The sequence below is a fragment of the Diceros bicornis genome, chromosome 16 (genome assembly GCF_020826845.1).
Source record: "Diceros bicornis minor isolate mBicDic1 chromosome 16, mDicBic1.mat.cur, whole genome shotgun sequence".
NCBI lineage: Eukaryota > Metazoa > Chordata > Mammalia > Perissodactyla > Rhinocerotidae > Diceros > Diceros bicornis.
In genome coordinates, this window is record NC_080755.1 from 16,613,250 (window position 1) to 16,630,889 (window position 17,640).

The 17,640-nt window shown below is 34.8% G+C and overlaps 1 protein-coding gene across 1 annotated transcript in view; it reads left to right on the plus strand.

Moving 5' to 3' along the window:
• SMCHD1 (structural maintenance of chromosomes flexible hinge domain containing 1) overlaps nt 1-17,640 on the plus strand; it is a 129,025-nt gene that overhangs the window by 36,263 nt on the left and 75,122 nt on the right. The window contains exons 11-19 of the mRNA XM_058556873.1: nt 1,990-2,110; nt 2,189-2,372; nt 4,722-4,916; nt 6,731-6,844; nt 7,405-7,511; nt 8,272-8,354; nt 8,524-8,637; nt 15,981-16,058; nt 16,135-16,254. Coding sequence (XP_058412856.1) covers nt 1,990-2,110; nt 2,189-2,372; nt 4,722-4,916; nt 6,731-6,844; nt 7,405-7,511; nt 8,272-8,354; nt 8,524-8,637; nt 15,981-16,058; nt 16,135-16,254 — 1,116 coding nt within the window. The remainder of the gene's footprint in view (nt 1-1,989; nt 2,111-2,188; nt 2,373-4,721; nt 4,917-6,730; nt 6,845-7,404; nt 7,512-8,271; nt 8,355-8,523; nt 8,638-15,980; nt 16,059-16,134; nt 16,255-17,640) is intronic.

A 17,640-nucleotide genomic window follows, 5' to 3' on the forward strand; every position in this document is an offset into this window, starting at 1 on the left:
TATTATAAGATATTGATCTATTTTGTATTTTTATACATCAGTAATGATACTCTTATAGCTTTATACTGTATATTGATATTTATAGGGCAAGACACTCTTTTTTGAGAAAATTGTTAATCTTTTACCCTTCTAGATAAACTTTGGAATCACTTTGTACATTCACTTTAAAAAATTCAAGTTTGGGGCCAGCCTGATGGTGTAGCGGTTAAGTTTGCACACTCTGCTTCGGCGGCCTGGGGTTCAAAGTTTTGGATCCCAGGTGTGGATCGACGCATTGCTTGTCAAGCCATGTTGTGTAGGCGTCCCATATAAAGTAGAGGAGGATGGGGACGGATGTTAGCCCAGGGCAAGTCCTCCTCAGCAAAAAGAGGAGGATTGGCAGCCGATGTTAGCTCAGGGCTGATCTTCCTCTCACACACACACACAAAAAATCCAAGTGGGATTATTGGGAGTACGTTGAATTCATAGATTAACAGTATTAAACTTTCTCATTCAGAATACTTGCTCAGTGTATCCTTAGTGTTTTGAGTTCTAGAACCAGATTTCCTGATTTGAATCTCATCTTTGCCACTTTCTATTTTGTAAACTTTAACAAATGACTGCCTACCTCAGTTTCCTTGTCTGTGAAATAGGAAGTAATAGTTCATGCCTCATAGAGGTATTGTGAGTGTTAAATAGGAAACTGCTGCGAGTCCTTAGAATAGTGCCCAACACTATTTAGTAATACATGTTATTACTCAGTGGCTCTGCCTCCTATGATGTCTCTGGCCCCTTTTTAATTTGCCATTTCTAATTTTTGTATACTTGTAGACAAAAAGATAAAATTCTTCAAACGATGTCTTAAAATAAGAGCCAATAAGTTGTGTAATGATCAGAGGGATTCTCTAAGAGAAAAATGATTTGGTTTGATTGAAAGGAACTTTTGCATAAGGACTTCTTTTGAGGGTTTTTGTGGGGAAGGAGGCTTTATTTTGGGACAACCTAATGCTAGAATAACTGAGGTGTTACTGTATCGGGATCATAATGACCAATCCTAACTTAGCTGGGTATATGAAAATGTATTGCTAACAAACATAAAAATTTTATAGACAATGGTGCTAATTATGCTTTTGATGCTTTATAACATATAATTCTAGCTGTATCACCTGAATCTGATCTTTGAAAATTTAAGTTTATATAATGTAAACTTAAATTCGGTATTATTGATTAATTTGCCCCAACTAGGTAAACTTCCTTCTACTAGATACCATAGATTTCCCAGATGATTTTTACGTGAACATACTGGTTCTGACAGAATTATGAAACTTATTTTAGACAGGATTCAAGCTTTTATATTTGTAGGGAACAGAGATTCTGCTATAGTGCATAATCTCTTTGGATGTATGGCTCTTTTGCTCTTTAAACAACTTTTAAAGATTGCAGGCTCGGTGGCTAGTGTAGTATTCCTAGCACAGACTGATTAGTATATTAGTAATTGTTGACTTTTATTTATTTATTTATTTTGTGAGAAGATCAGCCCTATGCTAACATCTATCAATCCTCCTCTTTTTTTGCTGAGGAAGGCTGGCCCTGGGCTAACATCTGTACCCATCTTCCTCCACTTTACATGGGACGCCGCCACAGCGTGGCTTGCCAAACAGTGCGTAGGTGCGCACCCGGGATCCGAACTGGTGAACCCCAGGCCGCCGCAGCAGAGCGCGCACACTTAACCGCTTGCGCCGCTGGGCCTGCCCCTAATTGTTGACTTTTAAATGAGAAACACCATTGGTAATGTGGAACCACTTTGAACATCTGCTTTTTTGAGGACAAACTAAGAATAAAGCTACCTTTAGGTTTTATAGAACGTAATGTTAATGATCAAATGAGGTTTTGTTAGCATTTCTCTGAAGCAACTTTAACATTTTACTTATAGAAATTGATTTCTCAGTGATAAAATTGCGTATACTTTATAGCAATAAGCACTTTGTTCCACTTACTCCTGTGCTCTAGAAATAAAAGATGAAGATGATGATGACGATTGTTTCATACTTGAGAAAGCAGCAAGAGGGAAAAGGCCTATTTTTGAATGTTTTTGGAATGGACGACTAATACCATATACTTCTGTTGAAGAGTAAGTTTTGACTTTTGCTGAAATTTTGTCATTTTATAACCTAGTCTTTTTACTAACTAATATTTTGTTCTGTTCAAGCTTTGACTGGTGTACTCCTCCTAAGAAGAGAGGGCTTGCACCAATTGAGTGCTACAATAGAATATCTGGTGCATTATTCACTAATGACAAATTCCAGGTCAGCACAAATAAATTGACTTTTATGGATCTTGAGCTAAAATTGAAAGATAAGAACACCCTTTTTACAAGGATTTTAAATGGACAGGTATGATTTTAAATATCAAGTTTTGAATATTTGCAAATGTTCTATTTTAAGTACAACAAAAGTCACTAGTAGTATAGATTTATGCTGACATTTTGCATACTTTTCATTTAATCAAAAGAGTGTGTATAAATTTTTCTTCATGAGCATTTGTGTGTTCACATTACTCAAAAAATTTCAAACTGATTAGACCATGTTTGGATGAAATTTACAGATCTTGATTAGATCTCAATATCAAGACCTTGATGTAGTGAATAGAAGTTACAGAAGCATATCCATTTGATAAGAGTATGTAAGAACAATTTTATCTAATACAAGGGCTATGTTTGTGTATTAACAACCTAAATAAGCAATTTTAATCTAATCTTGAGGATAAAAGTGAGGTAGAACTGTGAAATACTTTGGGCTAAAAGGTGATTTGAGATTCATCAGTATTAAAATACATGCATTGATTGATAGAACAAGAATAATAAATTTTTTAAAAAGTTAAATGGGACTGGTGTACTAGTGTACTCTTATTCTACCCAGATACCTGAGAAACTTGTACTTAATACTGCTCTTTTAGTAGTTTAATGTTGAGTTGCCAAGAGATAGATGCATTTATTGTGAACCTAAAATTACTGGGTAGTAAACAGAATACGTAGCATATAGTATTTGTAGTCGGTCATTCCTACAAGATGTTGCAGTTCATTTTGCTGTTAATAAAAGATTCTGAATCATGGAAGATTAAGATATGTTTAAACAATTAACCACTGAGAAAAGTCCTATATAATACTTAGATATGGTACACTTGGAATTCATTTTATAATATGGTATTAATTAGCCAACATTTATTGAACAATTTGGTCTTTACAGAAGGTAATCCACCATAGGTTACTTCTGTTTCTTTGTTACATTATGTTTTTAGAATATATATATTTTCTAATTTTGGAAAATTTCAAATACACAGAAAGTTGAAAGAATGTTACAATGAATACCCACATACTCCTCTCCTAGATAAACTGTCATCTTGTGACACCTGTAACATTGTTTTTTGACACATTATGGAGTTTCTGGATTTAATTAATACATCTGGTAGTTTGGTTGATAATGAATCTTGAGATTTATTTACATTTTAGCTTAGAACAATTTTACCTAAGAAAAGGGCTATACGTTGCAGTGCAGTATAAAAATTTGGTAGGCGAACTGTCCCATTCCTAGTTAATAATTTTAGTATCCTTGTCAAGCTGACAAAGTGACAACAGCAATATGCTGATTTAGGAAGGAGTTGGTACCTGGGAACAGGATTAGGGTGAAGATTTCCTTGAAACTGTATGCCATTTTTTAATCTTTACTATGTCTATGTGTTTTGTATTTAAATAACTTTTTAAAATCAAATTTTTTGTTTTTTAATGATTAAGATATTGACCCTCTAATTGCAAGCTGTAAAAACTTATGCTGAAATCATTTTTAATTTTGCCCCATTTTCATTTGGAAATGGTATGTTATGGAGTAAGGTATATAGGAAGAAATGAACTTCTATAACTATGTTGTCTTCTGTGAAAGCGTGTAATGTGGAGATTGTCTTCGTTACTCATTCTCCTAAAGACAGGCATTAAAGTAGTATATAGCAGGTTATGCTTGAGTATAAATCTCTCTACACTGTGTCCTAGTAGGGTGAAGAATGATAAGCAGTAACACATTTTCTTCTTAGGTATTGTTAGAAAACACTTAATTTTTATTTTATGATTTAATCTTTTTGAATAGGTAATATGTATATATAATATGTGATTAAAAGGAAAAATATGTTTTACATAGTGGTGTTTCTCAACCTTTTTTTCATTATCACCCTCATAAGGAGCCTTTTTTAGACTTTTTCCCCCCCAATCACTACCCCAGTGATATTTTAATGCCATAGATATACCATATATATGTTTATGTAGTATATATGTGTAGGTCTGTTCTTGATACATAAAAAGAGATTTTTATTGCCTTGTTGAGAATGTGCATGGTTCACAGTGAGATTTCCTCTTACCCCTTTCTCATAGCCAGCTAGTTCTCCTTCTCCTAGGCAGCCAGTGTTCATCATTTTTTTCGTGTATCCTGGGATGTAAAGCAGGGAAAGAAAGCTGTGTTGTTGGTATTGACCATTGAGACTTTGGTTCCAAGGCTGATAGCAAAGATTTCCTTTCTTTAGTAATGGTTTTATTAGAAAGCTAAATTTATATAGGAGAAAGATCCAGCAAAATATTTTAGTTTCTTAGGTTTTCTGGGGTGGAGTGTATGAAGGGAAAAATGGAATGAATGACAAGTGTCTGTGGTTATATTTGTTTAATATAGCTGTATTTCATAGAACATTTAAAAATTTTACAGGAGCAGCGAATGAGAATTGACAGAGAATTTGCTCTGTGGCTGAAGGACTGTCATGAAAAGTATGACAAACAAATAAAATTTACACTTTTTAAAGGAATAATTACACGTCCTGATCTTCCTTCTAAAAAGCAGGGCCCCTGGGCCACATACTCAGCAATAGAATGGGATGGAAAAATATACAAAGCAGGACAGCTGGTAGGTTTAACTTATTTTTAGATTCAATTTCTGATAGAATTTCAAACTAAATTACATGTATTAGAATTTAACAGCAACCAAAAATAATATAGGTATTGGCTTCTCAGGAGTCAGGAAAGAATGAGTAGGCTAAACTGATTTTAATTACATAATTTAACAGGACATTTAAAAAAAAACTTGTTTGCTGCCAAAGGCTCATTTAGCAGGTTTTTATTGTTTCTTGCACTAAACTTTACTCAACTGGAGATTCTCAATTTTTTGTGTGTGTGTAATATGAAGTAGTGACTTTATAGCAAATTTTTATTCAGTACCTGTGGCTTGCTTGTAAGTTACCTTGCTTGTTGACTGCATTGTGGAGAATGCAGAGATCTAGGAGATGTGCTTTGTCCTTAGGGATATTACAGCCTAAAAACAGAGATAACCTAAACGTAAATAATAATAGGTAAGAAGGAGATGAGTGCTATGAAAAGAGAATAGTGCTTTGGCAATTTAGAAGTAGAGGAGAGAATTTTCTCACTTTGGATGGGCTGGGAGAAGAGAGTAAATCATGAAATTCTTTGGGCAAGATATGGCATTTGTGTGGACCTTGAAAGAGGTTGAAGCTTAGGTTTATACAGATAGTTACAAAGGGCATGCATTCTCTCCATAAATGTGAGAGTCATCATCATATATTTAAAGCTTTGGAATTGGGTGCGGTCACCTGAAAGTAGTGTGTCTGGCTAGAGCCTTGCTTTTCCAACTTAGAGGTTAGAATGAAAAAGAGAAGCTGCTAAAGGAGAATGAAAGGGATAAGCTGGTAAGATAGAAGGAAACTAGGAGAATATGGTGTCTCTGAAGTCAAGCGAGGAGTTACAGGAAGAACGGAGTGATCAGTTTTGTCAAATTCTTTGTGGGGGTTGAGTAAAATGCTTTCTCAGAGAGGATAATCTGAACATAGACAAAGACACAGGTAGGCGTAGCAAGCAGTAGAGTTGGGTTGTCCTGCAACCTGTTGTGTGTATGTGAAGAGAAATAATTTAGAAATGAGGCAGAAAGCTAGATTGGGTATAAACTCTTAGAGTCTTTTTTGGGAATTTCTGAATTGGACTAATTGAAATTACCGTTAGATTTTTGAAGCTATGTAAGGAAAAATATGACAGGCAGTTTTGAGCTAATTTATTTGCAAGAAGTGATAACTTGTCGGAGTTTATAAGTCACTGTTCATAGTCTGAAAGCAGGATTTTATGGGGGGAAAAAGGTTTGAGGTATTTTGATATTTATGGTAATTGACTTTGAAGGACTTACAGGCCTTTTAGATACAATCATAGCTGTGACTTTTATGTATGAAGAAGCTGCTGTGACTTTACAAAGATATGTTAAGAATAAGTGAACTTTGGGGGCTGGCCCCATGGTGTAGTGGTTAAGTTCACGCACTCTGCTTCAGCGACCTGGGATTCGCAGGTTCAGATCCTGGGCGTGGACCTACACACTGCTCATCAAACCATGCTGTGGTGGCATCCCACATACAAAATAGAGGAAGATGGGCACAGATGTTAGCTCAGGGACAATCTTCCTCAAGCAAAAAGAGGGAGATTGGCAAGAGATGTTAGCTCAGGGCCAGTCTTCCTCACCAAAAACAAACAAACAAAAAAAGAATAAGTGAACTTTACAAATATGACTTTATTAGAAAATCAGAATGCCTTTTTCATTAATTTTCTAATGATAGATACCAAGTTTTTTTTCCTTGTATAAAATAGTCTGTGAAATAATCATTAATGTTAAACCTGTTTCTCTTAGTATTAATACTAACACCTGTTTTAAAAACTAAACATTAGGTCAAGACAATCAAGACACTTCCTCTGTTTTATGGAAGCATAGTAAAATTTTTTCTTTATGGTGATCATGACGGAGAAGTATATGCTACAGGAGGAGAGGTTCAAATTGCAATGGTAAGACAATGAGTAATAACTGTTTATTGAATGTCTCTTGGTATACTTTTGCTTCAATGCTGAAATAAAGATTCAGTATTATATTTTGCTTGCATTTGGTTTTTGCATTGGATCAAGTCGTTTTAGCATGACTTTTTATGTTTCATATTTGATGTTTTTAATAATCTATAGAACTTAACATCTGTATGCCCAGTGTTTAACAAACATACATATTATTGCTAGTTATCACAGTAATTTTGTAAAGTGCACATTTCATCCAAGGCCCACAAACTAGTAAACACTGGAGCCAGAATTCTGTCTCAAGGATGAGTAACTCCTGAACTGGAGGGAGTTTTACCCCTATACTATGCTCTTGTTAATATTTGAATGATATTTAATTAGGCCTAAGGAAGTTACTTGAAAAATGGAAATAAACACTGTGGTATAATGTAATTATAGCTATTATGATTCATATACTTAGGGTAAAATATATTTCTTTGGAAGAAATGAATGTTTTCGTCACAGCTGAGTTTGAATAGTTTTCTTTGAAATGTTGATATAAATTTATTTTATGTATTCAGGAACCTCAGGCACTCTATGATGAAATAAGAACTGTGCCAATTGCAAAGCTGGATAGGACGGTTGCTGAGAAAGCTATAAAAAAATACGTGGAAGACGAAATGGCTAGGTAATTCACGTTTCAAAATGCATGATAAAAATAACAAAAATCAAGAGGAATCATAGTGCTTTTAACTCTTCTTGAGTGAGTTGTTAGAATATATTCTTCTAATAGGGCATTCGTAGTCTTAGATGTATGTATTGTGACAAACTTCTTGCCATTAAAAAAAATTGAGAGCTCTAGGTATAAAAACAGAGTCCTATGTTTGTTTTATAGAAAAGGGAGGAAATTTTATATATCTAACATGACACTATTATAGGCACTGTGATTAAGGTATGTTAAAGAAAAAAAAAAACTTTGGCCTACAACTAGGAAAAAATTGTAATAACTGCTGAGAGGTAAAGATTAGTATAAAAGAAGTAAAAGTAAGTAGAAAAACAAGACTTGATTTGTGGCTCTTGTATAGCTAATGATGCGGTCATTTTGATTCTTACCGGATCTCAGTGGTAATTCTTCTAAGAGTTTATCCTGGCACCCAAAGGTAACTTGTACTATAAATGAATAGGAAAATCACAAAAAATTGACAGTTCCTGGCTCTAATTACCAAGAGATTTTGTCTTTCTTTTCAGTAGACACAGCAATGGTTAGGGAGGATAAAATTTTTAGATTATTAATCACACAGAATTTCAGATTTAACCTTTCAATATTTTGAAAGATATATATATATTTATCAGAAACAAATATTAAAATGTGTAGTAACTTGTGTTTTTCTAATTAAGACCATAATTAACACAGTTCATGAAATGTTAATATGCTGGTTTCATAATAGGCTCCCTGATAGATTGTCAGTAACTTGGCCTGAAGGAGATGAATTATTGCCAAATGAGATTAGGCCCGCTGGAACACCCATAGGTATGTTTTTGGGTTTTTTTCTTAATACTGAAAAATGCTTTTCTTGTGTCTTACATTTCGAATATGTAAAAGACCATGAAAAATTAAAATGCAATGTGAAGACCTAGCAGATTCATCACATTCTTTGGGTGTAACTAAAACGTTCTTATTTTAAATTTTGGACTGATAGGTGCGTTAAGGATTGAAATACTGAATAAAAAAGGGGAAGCAATGCAGAAGCTTCCAGGAACAAGTCATGGAGGGTCAAAGAAACTCCTGGTTGAGCTCAAAGTTATATTACACTGTAAGTATACAAACTAATTTGGATCTTTAATATTGCTCTTAAATGTGTAATACAGATTTTAATATCTTCATATAGTCATTGATGATCTAGCAATCTGATAGACACAATGGATTTGATTCAAGTTAGGAATTTCAAGTTTGTTACAAATAATTTGAGTTTTTTAATTGATAATTTTCTGAGTTTTTTTTTTTAAACACTTTATTCTGAATTTTCCCATGTAGGTAACTGTGGACCAAAATAAAGATATGGTATATATATGTATAGGAATTTGTACTGGATAGGAATTTAGATTAGATAATCCTTAAGACCCCTTCTAAGTAAAAAATACTGTGGCTCCAGACCTGTGGACCAAAGGTACTTGGTTCAGATAATAGGGCTGACCCACTTTTTGGTAAAGGGAAAATAACTGGGTGTCATTGCTCAACTTGTATTTCCCTAATTTGGATCACCTTGTTTGTTAACTTGCTTGTCCATTGTTTCTGTCTTAGCTGCCTAAAACTATTTTCTCTTATACTTTCAATAATCTTTTCTATCACTATATACTTGTGTGTCTGGTCTATGGATTTTGAAGATACGGTATTTTATTCAATGTGTTTATTTCCAACATTTAAAAACTAGTTAGTGATAGTGTATTACTTTCATTGTATGAGTGTCTTATTAGGTCTCTCAGCAGCATTGAACAGTTTGACTAGTTCATTTTACTGAAATACTCTTATTTTTGGCCTCTGTGACACCCTATACTGTATTTCTCTAACTTTTCTTTTTTTGGTCGCTTAAAACAGCATACATTTATTATCTTAGAGTTCTCTAGTTCGTATGTCCTAGATGGGTTTTACTGGGCTAAAATTAAAGTGTCAGCAGGATTGCATTCCTTCTGGAGGCTCTAGGGCAGCCTTGCCTTTTCTACCTTCTGGAAGCTGCCCACATTCCTTGGCTGTGGCCGCTTCCTCCATGTTCAAAGCCACCAGTGTAACATCTTCCAGTCTCTCTCTGACTCTGACTCTTCTGCTTTCCTCTTATTAAAAAAAACCCGTAGATGTATATATTTTTAAATTCCAAAAACATTTTTTATTGTGGTAAAATGTATATAACATAAATTTACCATCTTAACCATTTTTTTAATTGAGGTAAAATTGGTATATAACATTATATAAGTTTCAGGTATGCAAATTATAGTTTGACATCTGTGTACACTACAAAGTGATTACCACCAGAAGTCTAGTTACCATCTATCACCATAGAGTTGACCCCTTTTATCCATTTTCCCCAGCCCCTAACCCCCTTCCTCTCTAGTGACCAGCAGTCTGTTCACTGTAATCATGAATTTGTTTTTGTTTTGTTTTGTTTGTTCATTTGTTTATTTTTTTAGATACCACGAATGAAATCCTATGATATTTGTCTTTCTCCGTCTGACTTATGTCACTTAGCATAATACCCTCAAGGTTCATCTATGTTGTCACAAATGGCAAGATTTCATTCTTTTTTTATGGCTGAGTACTATTCCATTGTGTGTGTATACCACATCTTCTTTATTCATTCATCCATTGATGGACACTTAGGTTGTTTCCATATCTTGACTATTGTAAATAATGCTGTAATGAACGTAGGGGTGCATATAATCTTTTCAAATTAGGTGGTGTTGTATTCTTCAGATAAATACCCACAAGTGGAATAGCTGGATCATATGGTAGTTCTAGTCTTCATTTTTTGAGGAATCTCCATACTGGTTTCCATAGTGGCTGTACCATTTACATTCACACCAACAGTGCACAAGGTCCATCTTAACCATTTTTAAATGTAGTTTAGTGGCATTAAATAACATATACATTGTTGTGCAATTATCATCACTATCCATCTCCAGAACTTTTTCATCATCCCAACCTGAAACTCGGTAGTAATAACTTCCCATTACCCCCTCCCCCCATCCCCTGGTAATCACTGTTCTACTTTCTGTCTCTGTGAATTTGACTATTTTAGCTATCTCATGTAAGTGGAATCATACAATATTTGTTCTTTTTGCCTAGCTTATTTCACTTAGCTTAATATCTTCCAATTTCCCCCATGATGTAGCATGTGCCAGAATTTCCCTTTTTCTTTTTTTTTTTTTGTGAGAAAGCTCAGCCCTGAGTTAACATCCCCATGCCAATCCTCTTTTTGCTGAGGGAGACTGACCCTGAGCTAACATCTGTGCCCATCTTCCTCCACTTTATGTGGGACGCTGCCCCAGCATGGCCTGACAAGCGGTGCGTCGGTGTGCGCCTGGGATCCAAACCCGGGCCGCCAGCAGCAGAGCGCACGCACTTAACCGCTACGCCATGGGGCTGGCCCCAGAATTTCCTTTTTAAGACTAAATAATATTCCATTGTATGTATATGCAACATTTTGTTTATCCATCCATCTGTTGGTGGACATCTGGGTTCCTTCCATGTTTTGGCTGTTGTGAATAATGCTGCTATGAACATTGGTGTGCAGATATCTGTTCCAGTCCCTGATTTCAGTTCTTTTGGATATATACCCAGATGTGGAATTGCTGGATCATATGGTAATTGTGTGTGTAACTTTTTGAGGAACTGCCATATCGTCTTTCACAGTGGCTGCGCTATTTTACATTCTCATCAGCAATACATGAGTGTTCTAACGTCTCCACATCCTTGCCAACACTTGTTATTTTCTGTTTTTTTTTGGTAAATCATCTTAGTTGACATGAAATGGTATCTTACTGTGGTTTTGATTTGCATTTTCCTAATGATCAGTGAAGTTGCGCATCTTTTCGTCTGCTTTTTGGCCATCTCTGTATCTTTGGAGAAATGTCTACTCAAGTCCTTTGCTCGTTTTAAAATCAGATTTTTTGTTATTGTTGAGCTGTAGGAGTTCTTTATGTGTTTTGGGTAATAATCCTTTATCAGATAGATGATTTGCCAATATTTTCTTTCACTCTATGGATTGCCTTTTCACCCTATTGATGGTGTCCTTTGATGCAGAAAAGTTTTAATTTTGATATAGTTCAATTTGTCTATTTTTACTTTTGTTGGTCTGTGCTTATGGTGTCATACCCAAGAAGTAATTGCCAAATCCAATGTCATGAAGTTTTTCTTGAATGTTTATTTCTAAGAATTTTACAGTTTTAGCTCTTACATTTAGTTATTTGATCCGTTATATAAGATCAAACTTTTATATAGATTAATTTCTTCTCTTGTATGTGGTTTACTTCTTTTGCATATGGATATCCAATTTTCCCAGCACCGTTTGTCAAAAAGACTTTTCTTTGCCCGTTGAATGGTCTTGGTACCCTTGTCAGAAATTATTTGACCGTATATCCAAGGATGTATTTCTGGGCTCTCTATTCTATCGTTATAACGGTACCACACTGTTCTGATTACTGTAGCTTTGTAGTAAATTTTGAAATTAGAAAGTGTGAGTTCTCCAACTTTCTTCTTCTTTTTCAAGATTGGGGCTGGCCCGGTGGTATAGTGGTTAAGTTCGCGTGCTCCGCTTTGGCAGCCCGGGGTTTGTGGGTTCGGATCCCAGGCATAGACCTACACACTGCTCATCACACCATGTTGTGGTGGTGTCCCACTTACAAAAAATCAAGGAAGATGGGCACAGATGTTAGCTCAGGGCCAATCTTCCTCACCAGCAAAAAAGAAATTGTTTTGTCTATTTGGGTCACTTCAGATTCCATGTGAGTTTAGAATAGGTTTTCTGTTTCTGCAAAAAATGGCATTGGCGTTTTGATAGGGATTATATTGAATCTGTAGATCAGTTGGATGTTATTGTCATCTTTTTTTTTTTTTTTAAAGATTTTATTTATTTATTTTTTCCCCCCAAAGCCCCAGTAGATAGTTGTACGTCATAGTTGCACATCCTGTTAGTTGCTGTATGTGGGACACGGCCTCAGCATGGCCGGAGAAGCGGTGCGTTGGTGCACACCCGGGATCCAAACCCGGGCCGCCAGTGGCGGAGCGCGCGCACTTAACCGCTAAGCCATGGGGCCGGCCCCTGTTATTGTCATCTTAACAATCCATGAACATGATTTTGTATCCTGCAAGTTGGCTGAATTTGTTTATTAGCTCCAATAGTTTTTTTGTAGAATCTTTAGGGTTTTCCACATATAAGATTATGTCATCTATGAACAGAGATAATTTTACTTCTTCCTTTCCAAAATGGATTCCTTTTATTTCTTTTTTTTTTTTTTTTTTGCCTAATTGCTTTGGCTAGGACTTCAATACTATGTTGAATAGAAGTGGTGCAAGTGGGTACCCTTGCCTTGTTCTTGATCTTAGAGGTAAAGCTTTCAGTCTTTCATCATTGAGTATGATGTTAGCTGTGGGCTTTTCATAGCTCTGAAAGATTCCACACATGATCTAGCCCTGTCTTCCTCTTCAACTTCATCTCATAGCATTTTCATTCTCACTCACCATACTCCTAATCATAATTGCATTCCTTTTATTTCCATACAAGCCCAGCTTTCCCACCTCTGGATCTTTGCACGTGTTTCCTCTGCCTAAAATGTTCAAACAGCAAATATTTGATAAGTTCTTTATTTCTCAAGTTGTAAATTGAGTCACTTTCTCAGAGTGGCTTCTGAGTAATAATAATTATAGTAATAAGTATAGTATTAATTATAGATATTCTCTATTACCTTTTTCTAGTTTCATATTCATTCCCTTAAATTTATTTGTGTAACTTGAAATTTTTTTATCTGTTAAATGTATCTTTGTTCTCTAGAACAAGGATGGAAAAGGATTTGTAAAGGATTAGGTAGGAAATATTTAGGCTTTGAGGACCATAAGCTCTTTGTCACAGTTACCCAACTGTCATTGTAGCATATGAAAGCAGCCATAAGCAGTAAAAGTTTGCAGACTTTTTGCTCTAGAAGGCAGAATCTCCATGAAAGCAAAAGGATATTGTTTGTATTCTTCACTTTTTTCTAGTGCCTGGTATATAGGAGGTAATTAATAAGTATTTGTTGAATAAATACATAAAAAATAAGACAGTTGTTTGGTCTTTTCTAGAGAACTTCTGATAGTTGTCTACTATTTAATTTCGTTACAAATTTATAATTGCAGCATTTTTAAATTAAATTTTTAAGTTGTGAATGAAATAAAAATAGAATTATGTAATGGGCTTCGATATATAGCAGTTAACCTAACTCAACGATTATTGAATATTTGGTTGCACTTGCCTCATGTGTTTTTTTTTGCAGTCAGTGAATCCCAAGTGCATGTATCTCTAAAAACGTGTATTTTCAATTATCACAGTAATTCCTTGGTATCGCCTAATACCAATCCAACTTAAATTTCCCTAATTTTTCTAAAATCGTAACCTTTTATGGTTGTTTTTTTGGTAATCGGACGCATGTATTATATTTAGTTATTATATGTTTTGAGTGTCTTTTCTTCCAGAGTAGAGCCCCCTCCTTTTTTTCCACACCAGTGATTTGCCGGCAGATTCAGTTGCTTGTACTTTAGAGTGTTTCATATATTTCTGTTTGTTTCTTTGGGATGTTGTTTAACTTGTTCCATTATTTGTTCTATATCCTGAAGACTGGAAGTTAGCCTTAAAAGCTTAAATAGATTTAGGTTCATCATTTTTTTTCCTAAAGCAAGAATCAGTGCTTCATAGCTAATCTGTGTTTTTTATGGTGAGGCGCATGATGTCTAATTGTCACACTTTTAGTGCAGCTAGGATGGATCACTGAATTCACTTGGCTAGTATGATTATTAAGTTCGCCTGTCATTCACCATGTAATCATTTCATCTATTAATGGTTTTTGCTTGAATTAGTTATTTGGTATGCATAATGGTGACTTTTATTTTCTGATTCTTTCATTTCCTAATTTATTATCTGGAATTCATCTATGAAGAAATTTCCTTTAGGTCATTGGTTTACTCTGAAACACAGCTTTTACAGGAAAGGCAGTATGAAGGCTTAATTATTTTTCTTCAAGTACAAGTTACCAGTCAGGAATTGGTGGTGTACAGTAATGCCCAGTGAGCAGTTTTTGTAGTGTTCTTTTGAATTTATGGGGTTTTATGTATTTGACATGCTTCATTAATTTTGATGCACCTTCACGTTGGCTCCTCTATCCTTCTGATGTGATCCTTTTTGTCTTGGATGCAAGTTTTCTTGCTTTCTGGCTCAAGATGTCCTGGACTTTTTTTGTATATGTTCTACCCTAGAGCTGGATTCAGCCGTTGCTCCTGGTTCCTTTCAGTGAGGAATGGTATTTAGAGGCCACAATCTGAATGTTAAGATTGCTCATTGGCCCTGGGTGAAAGTGCCTCCACGCTTTTTCAGTTGATAACTAAACATGAATATTTGTGGAAAAGAAGAGAAAAACTGAATTCATATTGATGTTTTGGGTTTTCATTTAATCACTTTTATTTTATGCTTCTATTTCATTTCTTTCATGTTGAAAATCTTGGGTCTTAATAACATTAACAATTACTTATTTGCTTTATCCTACAATGTAGTTAAATAGTTTCAAAATAATAATACTAATGTAATTACTAATAATACTATTGAATTAAGTTTGACTTCTTTGCAGTTCTATTTGTCCTTAAAATATATTTTGCTGTGTGTAAATTGTTAAAAAAAAAAAAATTATTCTAAAGTCACTCAAAATCTCTCCTTTTATTGTGGTCGTGTCACCTACTTGATGTATACATTCTGGTTTTGTTTCTGAATTGCTTTGTTTTAATTTCATTTTTTGAATATTTGAGTCATTTACATAATTCCAAAGTCAAAAATAACAACAAGGAATATTTCAGAGAAGTGATGTCATCCCTCTACTCTGTTTACTTCTTCCTCCCTCTTTAGGTAGTAATTTTATTAGTTTTTGGCTTATCTTTCCTGTGTTTTCTGTTGTAATGCTAAGCAAGAACAAATATATTCATATTTCTTTGCCTTCCTTAGAAAAGAAGGTAGCATACTTGATTTATATGTATATGTATATGTTTTCACTCCTTGCTTTTTCTATTAACGATGGATCACTATAGAGATTATTCAGTATAAATAAACTATGTTATTTTAATCTGGAAGAAAACTTAAGGAAAGTGATTTTTAATATCACAAGAAAATTATCTCTATTTTGTACTATTTAAGCTTATTTATAGATACATTTTTAAAAGACTGAAAATAAAGGAATTTTAATGAGCTGAATGAGTACATCTTTATTAAGCTGTTTACTTGCATAGGATAGCTTTAGAGCTTTTTGAAATTTCAAAACAGTTTTTTTAAATGTACAGCAAATAAAGATGTTTGATGCCACTGTGACGTTCATATTCGTATTCTGTATTCAGTTTCTCAAGGTATAAATGTTTCTTTTTTCTTTTATTAAGCTTCAAGTGGAAATAAAGAAATAATTTCACATATTAGTCAGCATGGAGGAAAATGGCCTTACTGGTTTAAAAAAATGGGTAAGTTATTCTCAGTGTTAAAAATTATGTCAGTATTATGTTGACTTGATTTTTAATTTCTTCTTAATTTCTCCAGAAAATATTCAAAAGTTGGGGAATTATACACTGAAATTACAAGTTGTATTGAATGAAAGTAATGCAGACACTTATGCAGGAAGACCACTGCCATCTAAAGCAATTAAATTTTCTGTTAAAGGTAAGCAAAACACCAATATATAACTGTATATGCTAAAGGTGGCACTTTAAGTCAATGGGGAATAGATAATTCAGTGAAAGATGTTTGACCAATTGTGTAACCATCTTGATCTTAAAATAGTTTTGTAATTCTGCTTGATAATCATCTTCCAGCTAAATTTTGAAGACATCATTGTTTTCTAGCTTCCATTGTTGCTGGTCTAAAGCTGTTCTAATTCCTGGTCTTTTCGTGTGAACCCCTCTGCTCCTGCCTCCCAGTCTTCCCTCTTTCCCAATCCCCAGATGTTTGGGGAATCTTTTTTTGGTCCCAGTTTCTGAAATTTTAAATTCTAGAAATCCTACTTGGATTACTTTGATTTCCTACCCTGTTCTTTCTTTCTACACCATGTAATATTAAGATGTTGGACCTGTTGACTGGTGTACTAGTATTTTTTTCTAATTTCCATCTCTTGGTTTTATTGTTCTGCTTTATGGGAGACTCCATTAACATGGTGTTCTACACTTCATTTTGAGCTTTTCCTTTCTGCTATCATTTTTTAGTTTCTAAAATACTTTTTATTCTCTCATTATTCCCTTTTCAAAGCATTCTCTTCCTACTTCATGGATTCAGTATCTTTATTAATTCTCTGAGCTTGTTAATAATAGTGACAGTTTTTCTGGACGCTTTTTTTTTTTTTAATTTTTATTTATTTGTTTCCCCCAAAGCCCCAGTAGAGAGTTGTATGTCATAGTTGCACAGCCTTCTAGTTGCTGTATGTGGGACGCGGCCTCAGCATGGCCAGAGAAGCGGTGCGTTGGTGCGTGCCCGGGATCCGAACCCCGGCCGCCAGCGGCGGAGCGTGCGCACTTACCCGCTAAGCCACGGGGCCGGCCCTTTCTGGACGCTTTTAAACTTTTTTCATAGTCTGTTTCCTCCATATTGCTTTTCTTTGTGTTTACTTTGGATTTTCATGTTAGATACTCTCCTAAATGACTGGTGATTGGCTCACATTTAAGAATAGGACATTTGAAAGCTTTTATTTCACTTGGGGAGATTATGATATGGAAATTTTTAGGTTTTCTCTCTTTGACTGTTCAGATTCCCCAGAGTAAAGTCTTCCAGTCTCTGGCTAGGAGGGTAAACACCTGGCTGCCAGTATTTTGGGAGCCAAGCTGGGGAAGACTGTTGGAGGTTTCACATTTGGTATATAATCTTGCACTTGATCTTCCTATTTTCAATAAACTATGACACTTTTTTAGTGTCCCTCACTCCTTAGACCTACTCTCAGAGAATGAACCTTCCATCATGCTGGGGCTGAGGAAGGCAGTTGACTGACTCTAGGTATTGAGGCGTGGGGACCTGGGGAGCTGTTTCTTAAACAAATTCAACAGGTGTTCCTTTTTTATT